The 15,263-nt window shown below is 41.0% G+C and overlaps 3 protein-coding genes across 3 annotated transcripts; 2 read left to right on the top strand and 1 right to left on the bottom strand.

Moving 5' to 3' along the window:
- The first annotated feature begins 641 nt into the window (after positions 1 to 641).
- Positions 642 to 7,151, top strand: ctsf (cathepsin F). Its single transcript, XM_070912976.1, has 14 exons — positions 642 to 892; positions 1,615 to 1,725; positions 2,253 to 2,334; positions 3,046 to 3,107; positions 3,253 to 3,325; positions 3,918 to 4,031; positions 4,212 to 4,360; positions 4,485 to 4,581; positions 4,685 to 4,765; positions 4,961 to 5,080; positions 5,409 to 5,473; positions 5,647 to 5,737; positions 5,899 to 5,957; positions 6,515 to 7,151. The coding sequence occupies exons 1-14, from the start codon at positions 647 to 649 to the stop codon at positions 6,587 to 6,589; spliced, it is 1,425 nt and encodes a 474-aa protein (XP_070769077.1). The 5' UTR covers positions 642 to 646; the 3' UTR covers positions 6,590 to 7,151.
- Positions 7,152 to 7,915: 764 nt separating this feature from the next.
- eif1ad (eukaryotic translation initiation factor 1A domain containing) lies at positions 7,916 to 10,966 on the top strand. Its single transcript, XM_070912977.1, has 5 exons — positions 7,916 to 7,995; positions 8,441 to 8,559; positions 8,676 to 8,784; positions 9,532 to 9,640; positions 9,778 to 10,966. The coding sequence occupies exons 2-5, from the start codon at positions 8,470 to 8,472 to the stop codon at positions 10,019 to 10,021; spliced, it is 552 nt and encodes a 183-aa protein (XP_070769078.1). The 5' UTR covers positions 7,916 to 7,995; positions 8,441 to 8,469; the 3' UTR covers positions 10,022 to 10,966.
- A 1,625-nt stretch (positions 10,967 to 12,591) lies between these two features.
- LOC139291536 (N-acetyllactosaminide beta-1,3-N-acetylglucosaminyltransferase 2) lies at positions 12,592 to 14,210 on the bottom strand. Its single transcript, XM_070913595.1, has one exon. The coding sequence runs from the start codon at positions 14,208 to 14,210 to the stop codon at positions 12,816 to 12,818; it is 1,395 nt and encodes a 464-aa protein (XP_070769696.1). The 3' UTR covers positions 12,592 to 12,815.
- Between the last annotated feature and the right edge of the window lie 1,053 nt (positions 14,211 to 15,263).

Consider the following 15,263-nt stretch of genomic DNA (forward strand, 5'->3'; position numbering starts at 1 on the left):
CTAGAGTTAAGTTAACTTTCTTGCTTCCATGTGTTTGTCAAGCACTATCTATTAAAGTAGTACCTTTTCAGTTACACAGCAGGTTATTTGGATGTGTACATGCCCAGAAGAATATACCTGATAATTGTGCGTTGTACTTTACTGTTGACTATTTTTTTCTCTGGTGTGTCAGCATCAAACATTACATTTCACCGTATCACCCAATAGTCTATCATCTATGCTCTGCCTCATCAGGTCAGGAGAGACATTTAGTTTGGCTGTGATTACTTTAAGGAAAATGTAAAACATATTATAATATATCACATTACTTTGCCCCAATATACAACCATGTGATTTGTCTTTTTTATCATATTAATATACAACGCCGTTATCTGTTAGCAGGTTATTACGGAGTGACAACATCGTTAAGTAAAGAGTGCGTTACTGTATTTCTTGAACACACCCCGCCCATTAATACTCCCAGTCTCCTCCCACAGCCTCACCATTACGTTTGTTTGGCAACAACACTGCAGCGCTTTCCTCTTGTATAATCACCGCTGATAACGCGATATCGATTTTTCTTCAAGGAAAACAAACATCCCTCTTTTTAAGTGAGCAAAGACTGAACACCGGTCCCTTTTCTTTTTGACAACACACCGGGACTAACATGGTCGGATTCCGCTGTTGTCCGGTAATCCTGTGGCTGGCCCTGTCCGCTGTCCTGGGCTCTGTACTCGGGCTTGGTGAGGACATCGACCGGCCTCTGTTCGGGCCTCCAGGCTCCCCTATCCGGCTGCAGGAGTCGGACCCAGGCCTGAAGAAGGCTCTGGATTTCGCCGAGGAGCGCTACAACCGGGGCTCCAACGCCATGCACCTCCGCAAAGTCAGCCGGCTCATCTCTGCCACCAAACAGGTAACATTAAGAAAAACATGTGCAACCTTTATTTATTCACAGCATTGTAGCGTCTTATTTAGTCATAACAGACTGGTATTGGTGGAGAAACTTGGTTGTATAACGCCTGAATACGTGCTGTATTCTTTGTAAACAACAGTGCGGCTGGGGGCCATTTAAAACTGCGTCAACGAGCAAGAGTTAGCTAAACAAAGGCCGGAAAGAAGGTGATTTACCTTCAAAATAATGGCATAATCTGGTCGCTGCCGTATGAATATTCCTTGTGTATACAATAAAAATGAATGATGAGTACATTCTTTTTCACAGTTTGCGGACCTGTTATCACATTTTTGAAAGCCTACCAAAAAGGTTACAGAGGCAGCACATGCCTCTCAATATGTTCATCTTTTTACTCTGACCGGAAGTCATATCGTTAAGTTTAACCGGGCTTGACACCACCACCAAATGGTCATTCATCAGCGCATCCATCTGTGCAGTATGGCCCAGTGCCACCAGAGTGTCCATGCAGCAAGAGAAGCATCCAGAAACTGCAACATAGTCAGCATACATTCACAAAAAGCTTAGTCTGGATAAATGTCATCCAAATACACCCGTATAGTAAGACCACTAGTATACTAGATTTTAACACAGTTAGAGTGGGAGTAAATGCTTTATGAGAGGCATGATTTCTTGTTTGTAAATTAAAAGTGACCACTGTATGTGTGTATTTGTCTGTTTTCCAGCTTGTTAAGGGGATCCGTTACACTATAACTGTGGAGCTGAGCAACACTCAATGCAAGAAATCCACCATGCTCAGGACATGTGACTTCTATCCCGAGTCACAGAAACTCAAGGTACAGTAGGAAATGTGTGTGTGTGTGTGTGTGTGTGGGAGAGTCACTGAGAGAAAGTAGGTCATTGTCATGGTTTTAAAATAGCAGATTTCACTAAGACATATGTAATGTTCTGAAATGGGAACTTGCTTTTGTGTGCATGTAATTGTGTATCGATTTTATTATTGCAGCAGTGTAGTTCTGTTTGTTCAGCAGAGATGTCACCAGTCATCTGACCTTGTGACTTGAGTCTGACTTGATGTAACCCCAAGCACACTCATGCCTCATACCCATAGGCATGCACAGACAACAGTGACACATAAACTTATTCTTTGTTTGTTTCTTTGTTCCTCTATTCTTAGACTTTACTGTGTAAACCTCTTCTATTTGTACGCCCCCTATCTAAGCCAAGGGGGAAAAAAACAGATGGACTAAATGGAGCCGTTTCACCCATAAAAATGTCACATGAGACATACAAGAGACAAAAATAACTCAGCAGCGTATTAAACACATTATTCCACTTATTCATATGTTTTTGTTCATGTCAGACGGAGGTGTGTGTGTTCGAAGTGTGGGACGTCCCCTGGCAGGGCACTTCGACTCTGCTCAAACAGAAGTGCCAGCCTAAAGGTCAGTCAGCAGCCGAAAACATTGATCATTAAACATCTCACATTCGTGGGTTTTCAGTTACACCTGCCATGCGGTCAGAATAGAGCTGAAGAACTCAGCTATGGTTCACAGGGAATGACTGTGGACCTGCATTAAGTCTTACCCCTCTAGCTTAACTGTAACCGTTGACCTACTATTTATGTGGTTTCAGTGTTATCCCATGATGCTTTGCTTCCTCTGTAATAGCAGCAGTGTCTTGCGGGATGGCATTGGGTCTGTCTTAAACCATGTATTTGGACGTTACACCAGGAAAAACTGCATGTTGCCAAAAACAGTTTGATAAGTTTGACCTTCATCTCTCAGTTATTATGTAACGCTAATGTTTGCTAGCCTGGTCAATGAGTGATGCTTTATACAGAGATAAATGAGGTAAACGGTTAAACAGTGATACGTCTGCCAATAAATCTTTTCATTTTAAGCAATTTACAAAAATAGAATTGATCTTAGGCTCTTCTCTGTTGTAGCTCCACTTAGTGATTCAGACTTACAAGATGATAATAATGAAATAATGAATCATGTCAAAATTGTTCTACAGCTTCTATGCATTTGCCTTTGTTCGACTCACTAATTGGAAAACCATATATTCAATGCACGTTTTTACACATGAAACATGAATATAGGTGTTATGCATATTGACATTGACCATGTCGTCCTGGATGTCTCTCTTATCAGTTGAACCTCAACAAGAAGAGACCAACAAGGTCGTGGATGCGTCCACCAGCCAGCCTCTGGAGGTAAAAATGATCAATAACAGGACTGACTCATCTGTCTCTTATAAACTCCAGCCATCCATCTGTTGTGTAATCAATTTGAACTTGAGAGTGAGGGTAAGGTCTGTGTTGTTGATTCAGTTGTGTTTGTCTGCTCTTTATCTGTCAGGAGTCTGTGGAGCTGTTGGGCCAGTTCAAAGAATTCATGGTTAAATACAATAAGTTCTACAGCAGCCAGGAGGGTGAGTGACTGACACATGTATATATATATACTGCATATATATAGTGTGGCATTCCTGTCTACATGCCCTGAACTCTTTATGTATTCACAATGCAACAATAAAACCTGATTCAGAACCTTAAGTATATCATGTGTACTGATTGGTTATAAGCATCTCATCAACTGTGAATAAACATGACCAAATTTTAAATATCAAAGAATCCCAGATGAGGCATTAAATGTAACATAATCCAAATAAAGAGATAAACGGGTGTAGACAGAGGAACTGTTTATGTCTCAGTCAGTAAGTGGCATATAATAGATAATCAATACAAGATCGGCCTGACTGATTGTTTGAGAAAAGAGAAAGGGGGCTGGAGTAATACTGAGCTTTGTTGCTTACTGGATTATGGTATATTTACTGTCATAGAGAAAGAGTCCAACTCATCCCAAAAAACAACCCAGATCAAAACACTGATCATCTGGCCGCTCACTCATTGTGTTTGGCGAGTATCACGTACAAAATGAATATAAGAAAAGTAAGAAGAGTGTCTCACTGTCAAGTGCCAAATATGTTTTTTTAATATATGTATGTTTGACCTTTGATCCTGCAGAGACAGACCGTCGTTTGCGCATCTTCCGCGAGAACCTGAAGACCGCTGAGAAGCTCCAGTCTTTGGATCAAGGGTCAGCTGAGTATGGAGTCACCAAGTTCAGCGACCTAACTGGTACGTGTCTGTGTGTGTGTGTGTCTGTGTCTGTGTGTGTCTGCATTTGTTTGTATTTCCACACAGTTTCCAATGAGGAAATCCGTCTTCTGCTTTTCATGTGTTTCTGCATCATTTTCATCCTAAAATCCTCTTAAGTAACACAAAAGTTTGACTGCTGTAGTTCTGTTTTTTCTGCAGAGGAAGAGTTTCGCTCTACATACCTGAACCCGCTACTCAGTCAATGGACTCTTCATCGACCAATGAAACCGGCCTCTCCTGCCCGAGACCCAGCCCCTGAAAGCTGGGATTGGCGGGACCATGGGGCTGTCAGTCCTGTTAAGAACCAGGTACCAACAAACACAGTTAATTATAGGACAGTCACATTAAATAGCATGTGACTAATTAACAAATTATACCTTCTGTCTACTTCATGCTGATTTGTGTGTGTGTGTGTGTGTGTGTTTCTTGCAGGGTATGTGTGGATCTTGCTGGGCATTTTCTGTTACAGGCAACATTGAAGGCCAGTGGTTCCTGAAAAACGGGTCGCTGCTGTCCCTCTCTGAACAAGGTAACACCCACACACACATGTTTTCATCATTTTCTCTGTATCACAGTTTACATTTGCAGATAAAAGCCGTGATTTGATTGGTTCATTGATTTGTCCCTCACAGAGCTGGTTGACTGTGATGGGCTGGACCAGGCGTGCAGGGGAGGGCTGCCCTCAAATGCTTATGAAGCTATTGAGAAGCTGGGTAAGAGAGACGGGTGGGGGACAAGTGACATATACAACCATTCTGAAACATTTTAGCATCCAATCCCCAGTGTTTTGTGAGGACATTACAGCAGTTTATTGACTCTGAGCAGGCTGCAAAAGCACACGTGTGTTGCATGCGGATGCTGAGTGCAAGCTTTAACCTTTTAATCTCCATCCTCCATGTGTTGTTAAGGCGGTCTGGAGACAGAGACTGACTACTCCTACAGCGGGCAAAAGCAGAGGTGCGACTTCACCACCATGAAGGTGGCGGCCTACATTAACAGCTCTGTGGAGCTGTCCAAAGATGAGAAGGGTGAGTGGGCTGAGGCAATGAAGAAGAGAGGGAAGAGGAGGCACTGGTAAATGTGCCAACAGAATTTCCACACTAAAATACACACCAAGAAGCTTTTTTTTTATCTGACAGTGACAAGACACTAATTAGATTTAAAGAACAAACAGTAATGACCTACTGTGACTCCAGTCATTTCCCATTTCAAAGACAAATACATAGCGTAGTGGAGATTAATGGGTGTTGGTTTTGCAGGTGTATTAATTACAAGTACAAAATTCTGCTGTGTGGCAGTTTGAAACAAAGGGCCATTAAATGGACCCATTTTATTTTGGGTTTTCTTTCTCCTCAGAAATTGCAGCGTGGCTGGCTGAGAATGGACCCGTCTCTGTGGCTCTGAATGCCTTTGCCATGCAGGTGATAATCATCAACCTCAGCTGAATCACTAAAATTTGACATACTTGACACACTGTCATCACCTCCATGGAAACTATACATCAAACTATACAGATAACATCATGTATCATGTCAAAAAGCATCTTTATTTTCACTTTCGCCATATTTAATGAATTTGAATTGTCTTTCTGTAGTTCTACAGGAAGGGTGTGTCTCACCCTTTTAAGATCTTCTGCAACCCCTGGATGATCGACCACGCTGTGCTGCTGGTGGGATACGGACACCGTAAGTGTTTTTATCCTCTCTTCATTTACCCGCTTCCTACCCCCGGGACAGACACATATGTTTTCTGCCAAAGCTCCTAAACAACAAGCGTGTCAACATGAAGGATGATCATTTTGTGAATCGAGATGCAGTCAAGTGTATGAATGTTTCTGTGCTTTCAGTCAAAGGGGTTCCATTCTGGGCCATCAAAAACAGCTGGGGAGAGGATTATGGAGACCAGGTAAGACCACCCGACTCACTAACAGTGTTTGTTTGTAGATTTAGAGAGAGATTGAAAAACTTGAAAATGGTATTAAAAATCATCTATTTATTAAACATATTTTTTCGTTTTTCTTGAAAATATAGCCACTAGAACCCACATTCAGGTTTTAAAATGAAAAGGTCCCACCAGAATACATTGACTTGACAAGATAAATAAAAACCAGTGTAAACCTGAAATGAGTCAATGTGCACGGTTTGACACGGCAAGATGACTCCATGTTTTATATTCACCTCATACGGGGGTTGGACACAATAACATGAAGCTGTACACCTTTACAGTCTAATAGAATTAAGTACCACATATAACAGTGTTGTGATGGTTAGAACGTTCAGTGTTTTTTGTTGTTTCAACTGAAGTGATGATGAGGCTACAAAACTACTGTTTTGTATCATATTATGTTAAATTGGAAGGTTTGATTACACAGGATGAAAGTCAAGAGAAAGAAAAAGTTACTTTGCTGTTGCCCATATAAAGTTGAGAGAATCTCTCTCTCTCTCTCTCTCTCTCTCATACAGGGTTACTACTACCTATACAGGGGGTCCAATGCGTGTGGGATCAACAAGATGTGCTCATCTGCTGTAGTCAACTAAGCTTTCAGCTGACCCCACCTTTACACTAAGCACACACACGTTTGATCCAGAATGCATGGCGATCAAAATCAGAAACACATAAAGTCCTACTGATGTTACTTCTCCGTTAAACCAGACTGGTGTTCCACCTTCATACCTCACACCTTGTGTCAGTTTACTAAAAACATACCAGCTATCAAATAATGCCAGCTTTGCTGAGCAGTTCTATAGTAGTTTTAAAGTAGATTTTATGTGTGCATTTCATTCCGTTAGTCCTGCAGGTCATAATGATTTTATGATGAAGTTTTAGGCAGTGTTGGTTTTAACTCATCTCTCCTCATAGTACCTGAGCCCATGTTCGATAAAGAGCGTGCACTAATTATAGTTAGACTTCTGTCTTGTAAGTTTTCTTGGATGTTTTGTTTACAGTGTTTGTGCTAATGCTATATAGTACTTTTTAAAGATGGGTTTTTACCTTATATACTGGTCTGCACATTACTACATAGTTACAATGCAATTGTTAAAAACTGCTGTAAGACAGTGAGAAATGAGTGATGGTTGAATAAAAAGATGTGGAATCCTATTCTGCTCATTAATGGTGTTCTTTTCTTACATGCACTAGAGCAACACAATGAAACTCAATTGAAAATACAAATAAATGCAACATTCAAATTTACTGTGGTTAGATTATACTGTCTATGCAATGATTTCATTCATAAACAACTATGAGCATAAAATTAATAAAATTTCATTGTGACCTATATGAAAAGAAAGGGGAGACAACATTTTACTTTCTAAACATGGACAGTTATTATGGTGACTGGACCCTTTTGGAGTCTGCTTATAAGTATTTAACAATTCATTCATAGCAGGAATTTGAAAGCTGACATTAAAAAAGGAAAACCCATTTATACCCATGTTACCTTGCATAATATGTGAGGGCAGGAGCTTCACTGAAAGCTAGTGATCTTGAATGTTGCTCAGCTTGAGGGAAAACAAAACTCTATTTCCCACAATGCAAAGGCAGTGCCACGGGAGAACTAGATCTGTGGTGAGCAGTAGGTTTTAAAAATAAAAATCTGTTTTATACAATTATGAGTTCCTAATACAGTCAGACGATAAATAGCGATTGATACTGAACTTACTAAGTTAAATTCTAATGCCCACTTCTTTATCTGAAATCTTCTGTGTGCTTTTTAGCCCTCATCGCACGTCTCTGATGAAAGAAATTTTGACATCGACCTTTATTTTGAAAAGGGTAGACCGCTTGACACCGGAAGTGTAACGTTTGTTGACGTCAAAAAACTTGCGCGCATGTGGTTTAATCCAACGTGTTTTACATTTAAAGTGATTTTTAGCTGCTGTCAAGCTGCCCAGAAACACTTTCTGCTTCGAGGAGACACCATTACTCTTGTCTTTCTTTCAAGGTTGTCATGTAGTCTGCTAATGTGGCTGAGCATGAGGAAACGTTTTTAGATAGCTAATGTTAGCTTAGTCCGCTAAATCACGAGTAATGCTAAGTGTAAGAAAGCAGCTATTTATGCTATTTACGTTTCTAGCTAACTAGCATAGTAAGTTGAGGGACAGTGAAGTGTCATTCGCCCAGGCGTCATTGAAATCACTGTGGTAGCCAAAGTTTGATAAACGTTGCTAAGTTAACTGGTAACTAAGTGATGGTAGTTTAGCTAGTTTTCAAGTTAACTTGTCACTTTTTATTTTAATCTTGTGGTTTGGCGAATTTCCTGTCTTAGTTTATGGTCTCCTTAATGTGGTTAAGTTAGTGAGGTAGTTGACCATAGCTTACCTTCCCAACAGGGTGCATGTTTATACTGTTTATCAGCACTTTGACCTTACTCTCTTTTCTTTCATCAGCTGGCGAAGGAACCTGAAGCCCACAGTTTATGATGTCTCAGGCAACCAAACGCAAACACGTTGTTAAGGAGGTCCTTGGAGACTTCGTCACGCCCACAGAAAACCAGCAGATTGTGAAGGTGAGCTCTCTGTGGACTGCATTGTATTAAACGTACTGACAGTAAACAACCACTTACATTAAACAGCAAGACATTTTCCTGACTCATATCTCCATCCTCTGCCTGTGCACTTGTAGGTGATCAGTAGCCGTGGTAACAACCTCCATGAAGCTGTCACAGCCCAGGGTGAGACGTTCCTGGTGAGCATGCCCACCAAGTTCCGCAAAAACATCTGGATCAAGAGAGGCAAGTGATGAAGTGGGACGCTTAGATGATGCATTATAGATGATTACAGAGATCATTCAGTATCAATCAACCAGCTCAAAAACCGAAATGCTGCTGCTAGTGCTTTACTATTTACATAAAACATCTGCAAAGCCTTTTTTGTTATTTTTGAACATTTTGAACCCCGTATTGTTGATGCCCATGTTTACTTCCTAGCAGTCTCTGCCACTGCTGCCTTTCTTGGGCCATGATGGCCACCTTGTAGATCACCGTGTGAAAACATTGGCAGGAATGTGTATCATGTGCGTGCATGTCCGTCCTCGTGCATGTGAATGAGACCAGCAAAACACAGACCCACTCATAAAAAAACTGCTCTGTAGTGCTACTAGAGGTCAAGAAGTCCACAGGGTACCTTTTAGATATAGCCCAGGTCTGATAATAGGGAAACACGTTTCACAGAGAAATGCCATATAAATGTGCAATATTACATTTTCATCAATCATAAACTTTGTGAATATCTGACTATGTAGTTTTGAACACAATGTTTCTTGAAGATATTAAATGTGATTGTGCTTACATATTCTACCACAATGTCTATACATGTGGGACTTTTGACTCAATGTTAAGCTGGTCTGCAGCTGTTTAGAGAGCTTGGCATTCAGTGCCAATATTAGGCGCTGAATGCGCTAGTGTGATCACATATTAGTAAGTAGTGGCTGAAGAAAAAAAAGTTCACATTTAAAGTATGTCTTCTTTCTGATCGACAAGGTGACTATGTGATTGTGGATCCCATTGAGGAAGGAGAGAAGGTGAAAGCAGAGATCAGCTTCATTCTCTACAAAGATCACATCCAGTACCTACAAAAACAGCAGCTGTGGTGAATGGGAACACACACATACACACACACACACACACACACACACACACACACACACACACACTCATATCACACAACCAGCATCATTTTGTCAAGTGTAACTGAGTATATTGTGGTTTTTCCTTGACATCCTCCAGGCCAGAGGGCTTTATGGAGGAGCCGCTGGAGCAGGACAAGACAATCAAACGGCAGGAAAAGGAAGAGGAGACAGAGAAGAAAGACGAGGAAGAGGAAGTTAGCGACTCTGAAGATGATGAGAGTGACCTCTTTGTAAACACCAACCGCTGCAACTACCAGTACAGCGAAAGTGAGGAGGAGGAGGACAGTGAGGAAGAAGACGATGGCACAGAGGAAAGGACAGAGAATGGTTCAGCTGTGTGAGTGCTGCTGTCACCACTGACTGATCTGAAATGATGATCCTCGTGCAACAGCTCCCCCCGCAGTTCCTGCAGCCTGTTGCAGATATTAAATGGCTGGGCTCATGAATGGACTTCAACTTAATGGAGCAAAAGTCTTGCTTGTTAGATTGATTCCAAAAGATAACAGTAATTCAGTGATTTCCAATGTCAGATCGAAATCAATTTCTGCTGTATTTTCAGTGTCTTACTAAAAACGTATCACAAACTCAAGCATGTTTATATACTGACCTCCAGTGCAGTGCGTTACTATATTGCCAATACATTAGAGGGTATACAGTAAAACCCAGGCCATGCTGTACTAACTGTAATAACTGTTATACCCCTCTATCCTCCTCCATAGGACAAAATAAATCACAAAAATTAGAAACTGCATAACTCAAACATTAATTGTTGTGACAAAATGCATTTTTGTCATGTTTGATTAGAGTTGCTAAGGTGTGGTGAGAACGCCTTTCCAGTTTCACTGGTCCTCTGAAGGATATTGTTGTAACATGTTGGACGGTTACCACCCTTTTCCAGAATAATGCTGACTGTATTGATTTGATGTTCAAAAGAATGATGCTGTGATTTACTTTGTCTCAAGCACCGAAAGGTCCTGTCAAAGTCTAGTTTCAATTGACCTTGTATCACGTTGTGACTGCTTTGTGCCTCAGCTCTTACTGACATTCCTTACCCAGTTGCTGATTTTTGGTTGGTGTGATGATGAACGTTTTGGAAATATATCAGTTCTTGAGCTGTTTTTCATCACTTGGACTTGACTCATCCTGTCCGCGTCTTTCACTTCAAGAATTCAACATTTTGTCTTTGTAAAGAATGTCTTTCTTTTCATTTCACATTTAAAGAATCATCTCCTCAGGAAGCAATGCAGATGTTGTACAAGCAGGGATATGCAAATAAACATACAATTCCTAAACGATGAGCTCACACTATTTGGTGTAAAGCTGTTGGGCAGTCTATTTCTACTGCCGGTGGAACCAGTTCTACCGGATGTTCTCCCCCCGAGGTGTGAGGGGGAACTTCAAGTGAGTTGGACGACATGCTTCAGATACAACAAAGTGCTGAGAGCATACCTGAATTGAGTGGTTTTGTATGTTTAGGAAGCCCATAATGCTGTCAGCTAGCTTTGATGTGAAATATTTTTTACTGAAAACTTTTTAATGAAACATTAGTGCTTTTACTTTTTACGACAGACTTTAACTAACATGGATACTACCAAGTGCAAATACTACTACATTGAAATTGAAAGTTCATTGTTGCTGGTTTGTTGTTGTTGGATGAGCCAAGGGTGTTGGTTTGGTTTCAGGGTATAAAAGCCCACTACAAATATGACTTCTATTATCTGAATGAATACATTTAGAGTAATAAGCAAATAATGCATTATTATTGTAATGATTGTTGAACAAAAAACATGGAAATTGTTTTATTATCGTTATCATTGGTAGATAATGTATTTGCATGCTTACTACACAGAACATTGTCTTGTGAGTGCATGCTAATAATTAATAGTGAAATTACACCTCCTGAGATGGGTTGTTTAAAATCATATGTCCTTCCTTTTAATATAACTAATAACAGAGCTTGTAGATAGATATTTTAATATGACATCATAAACTTGTAATCAAAACACTCAGAAAAAGGAAGTCTAAATATATACATTTGATATTACCAGTTAAATTGGCTCATGGGATTAGTGGACTGATTGTATTTGAAACATTGGTGTGAGTGAGTTTCTGTAAAGGACAAGTCATTCTGCTTCCCAGAAAGAAAACAGTCAGTTTTCCTCCTGTGTTCACTCCCCTGTCGCAGATGAAGAAATCCACAAACTCCACTTTGCGTATGACTTCAGTTTCGTTGGGCTCTGCATTTGCTTCACGTCACCACATCACTAGTGCAAGTATCTGTACTTGGTGCTGAAGCAAAGCAGAATGTGAAAGTCCATTGATCTTTTATCTTTTGGACACACAAAAACACACACACACAAGTGTAGACCTTTCCAGTTTCTAAACAGTAGTTTAGCCATTAGCATTATCTCATTTCTCAATTGTCGCTTGCGGCTGCATTACAAATCTTGTTCAGTTTACATTACTGCTGACCATTTTCTGTTCATTATGTAGTGTGTTTGATTTTGAAACATATTCTCCCTCCATTTATTTCAATTAATTTCAGTGGCATATGACTGAATGTGCAGACTTGAAACTTGATTGGGAGTACATTGCAGCAAACATCACGTCTGCATGTTATAGCTATGTTACCATTTTCTGGTAATGCAGACGTATGTGTAGTTTGATTTGAAATTCACAAAAACAGCAATGTAACTGACATAATGTAAGAGTAGACATGATAATGACAACATGATGATTTACAGTCTCAAGTCATGACAGATTATTTTCATTTAATATTTATTTTCATATAAGGAATGGCGGTCAATGGCTGTCTGAAAGGAAGTAAAAAACATTTAAAAGTATAAAAAAGTATGGTAATTATAAAAGTAAAGAATAAAATAATTATAAAAATAGGTAGTGGTTACGCATAGTATGTCTAATTTGTAGTAAACATAAAAAAATATACAAAAAAACTGTTGGCATATTGATGGACACCAAGGTTTTCACATTTAGTGTAATTAAATAGAACCCCAGAACATGGATGCCTGAAGTTAATAAATACGGACACTATTTTACACAGTTTCCCTTCTTCATAATTCTGACCGAAGCTCACCAAAATGTTTGCTATCAGACTGTGATGGCCAAATTCTAGTCTTACAGTTTTGGCTTTATTTCCTTCTTGTCTGCAACTCTCAGGGGCACATCCCAACACTGTGTCTGTGTCTTTTTTAAGTCGGCCCACAGTCTAACTACCTCGGTGGGGCTTCGTTTGTGGACCAGTAGGATTGTGTGGTACGAACACAGCTTGGTCTTTTCCTTTTTAGGAAAGTCAAACGTGAGGAAGGCAGGGTGGTGCATGGGGTGAGCGTTCAGCCGCACCATACACATCCCTACATAAACGTCGTCGATGGGAAACATGTGAACCCTTTTCGACATGTTGTGTAGACGTTTGGTCAACAGGCCAGAGTACACCACCCCTCCACCGCCTGCATATGTAGGATAGAGGCCCTTGTAGAAGCTGTCTGGGATAAAGTACTTGGAATTGTTGACTCGGTTGGGTATGGCTGCACCTATGACATCTCCAACCATGAAGTCTTTTATGGTCTTATATGCTTGTGGCTTCTTTAGCTGATCCTGGAGGTAGCTTACCATTTTTGGGGTGTTGACGAAGACGTCGTCGTCCCCCTTAAAGGTGAAATGAGTCCAACTGCAGAAGTGTGAGAACCAGTTCCAGAAGAGCACATCTTTCAAGGTGAGGTTGAAAAATGTGTCCTTGAAGTCCCACTGCAGAATGTCTCCATAATGTTGACTCTCCATCTGCAGCAACTCAGATACATCCACACCCAGCTCCTTAGGGTCTTCTTTACCTAGCAGGAACACCCTGCGGATGTATCCTCCGCCTTCTTCTCCTCCACTGCTGTTGCTCTTATGTCCTGCTACCCATCCCGCCTGGCCCCAGGTCTGTCGAATGGCCTGCCGGTTCTTGAAATTCAGCTCTGTTGTCTTAATGGCCAGGAGGAGCAGTGGGGGCTCCTTCTCATCCTTTGCTCCAGCTCCACATACTCCATCTGGCTGGATGAGGGTTGGGTAATCCCTCCTTTGCATGTGGCTCACAAACTCTTGAATCGTCTGTGGTAGCTTGTCAAAGTTTCTCCTTGTGCTGTCTAGGTTGGTAACTTCAGAGAAACTTTGCCTCAGTAGGGACTCGTGAAAGGTTCTACTTTCAAATCCCCTCTTGATGTTGTTGGGACGTAGGATGGGGTTGAAATGGTGGTCGATGACCAGCTGGAGCTGGTTCCAAAAGGCATCCCCATGCGGTTGAACATCCCAGAAGGTTTTAGGGAGTAGGGCGAAGCTCTTGTTTCTCCAAGTTCCAGAGGCCACGAAATGAGCAGTTTGCAGGCTTTGTACCTTGCTCCCTGGTGTTGCCGAGCTGTTCATGGTCATACAGACCATGACAGTAATGTAGCCGAACAGCAGGGCCAGGCAGATGCATGGGGTGCATACACAGATTAACACTTTACGCCAGTGTATGTGGCACCGCGCCATTCAACTGCAAATGCACAAATGTCATGTTAGTTTGGAATGGAATCAAACTACTGAGGTCAAGAATGAACTTTCAAGCTCAACTATTTAAAACGATGAGAGTGTTTCTGAGAGCCAATTAGTCACATTTTGAAAAGGAATAAAACAGTTATATCAGTAGATGAATAAAGAAGTGACCACAACGGGATGAGATCATCTTCTCTGCTTACCTGTTTAAAGTGAAGGCTTCCTCAGTCACTGCGTACTCATTTGTTTTGATAAGCAAAGCAGGTGGTGCTAGTAATCTGATGGCCCCATTATCGGCTAATTTCTCAGTACAAAAAAGTCAGAATTCCCCACTGATAAGAACCAAAGATGTAATCCAGAAAGGCAGTCTAGCGGTGAGTCGAGATGAGTTTCCTTTTCTAGAATAAACTCATCTGGTTTGTTGACTGATGAGGCTGCTGTAGTCCCTGGAGATCAGTGTGAACAACGATTAACAGTTCCACAGATTCCACACACAGTCAGGTGTGTGCACAAAGGATACGCCCACTGACAGAAAGGGAGCAAACAGGAATGACATGTTATTACTTCACCAGCGATGAGTGAAGGGGGGCAACCTAATGATCTGTAAGAGAGTAAGTACACACCTTTATTTGTTGTTACTGACTCTTGATATCAACATTCTAGCAGCTTTTTGTCTATAACAAGTAAGAGCCTAGTGGCTGGAGCTACATGTTGCAAAACAGACTCTTCAAACAGTTGTTACTATAATGTCAACCTATAAATCCATCTTCCATCTTAAATACAAGTGAAACTTGTGCAGAACAGGTCTAGTTACTGAGTAACACCTCTGTCTTTCAAACGCTAACTACAACAGGCGAGCAGCTCCCTCCCAGACAAAGTGACACCATTTCTCAGTCTCATCACCCCAAAGCCATAAGCTCATCTGGAAAAACAGGACATGCTTGAAATGTCTTCAGTGTGTCTGGCATCCCGAAACGTCTGTGTTGTAACACTGTGCAACCCACTGTGGGTTTCATTGACCAGCCATTATTTCCCAGCTGCAGATGTAAC

This window comes from Enoplosus armatus, chromosome 10 (genome assembly GCF_043641665.1).
Source record: "Enoplosus armatus isolate fEnoArm2 chromosome 10, fEnoArm2.hap1, whole genome shotgun sequence".
Taxonomy (NCBI): domain Eukaryota; kingdom Metazoa; phylum Chordata; class Actinopteri; order Centrarchiformes; family Enoplosidae; genus Enoplosus; species Enoplosus armatus.

Coding starts and splice junctions, on each gene's coding strand:
- LOC139291536 (XM_070913595.1), bottom strand. CDS start 14,210: ATGGCGCGGTGCCACATACACTGGCGTAAAGTGTTAATCTGTGTATGC.
- eif1ad (XM_070912977.1), top strand. CDS start 8,470: ATGATGTCTCAGGCAACCAAACGCAAACACGTTGTTAAGGAGGTCCTT. Junction 8,785..9,531: donor AAACATCTGGATCAAGAGAG/GCAAGTGATGAA, acceptor CTGATCGACAAG/GTGACTATGTGATTGTGGAT. Junction 9,641..9,777: donor CTACAAAAACAGCAGCTGTG/GTGAATGGGAAC, acceptor GACATCCTCCAG/GCCAGAGGGCTTTATGGAGG.
- ctsf (XM_070912976.1), top strand. CDS start 647: ATGGTCGGATTCCGCTGTTGTCCGGTAATCCTGTGGCTGGCCCTGTCC. Junction 4,582..4,684: donor GCTGTCCCTCTCTGAACAAG/GTAACACCCACA, acceptor TGTCCCTCACAG/AGCTGGTTGACTGTGATGGG. Junction 5,474..5,646: donor TGAATGCCTTTGCCATGCAG/GTGATAATCATC, acceptor GTCTTTCTGTAG/TTCTACAGGAAGGGTGTGTC.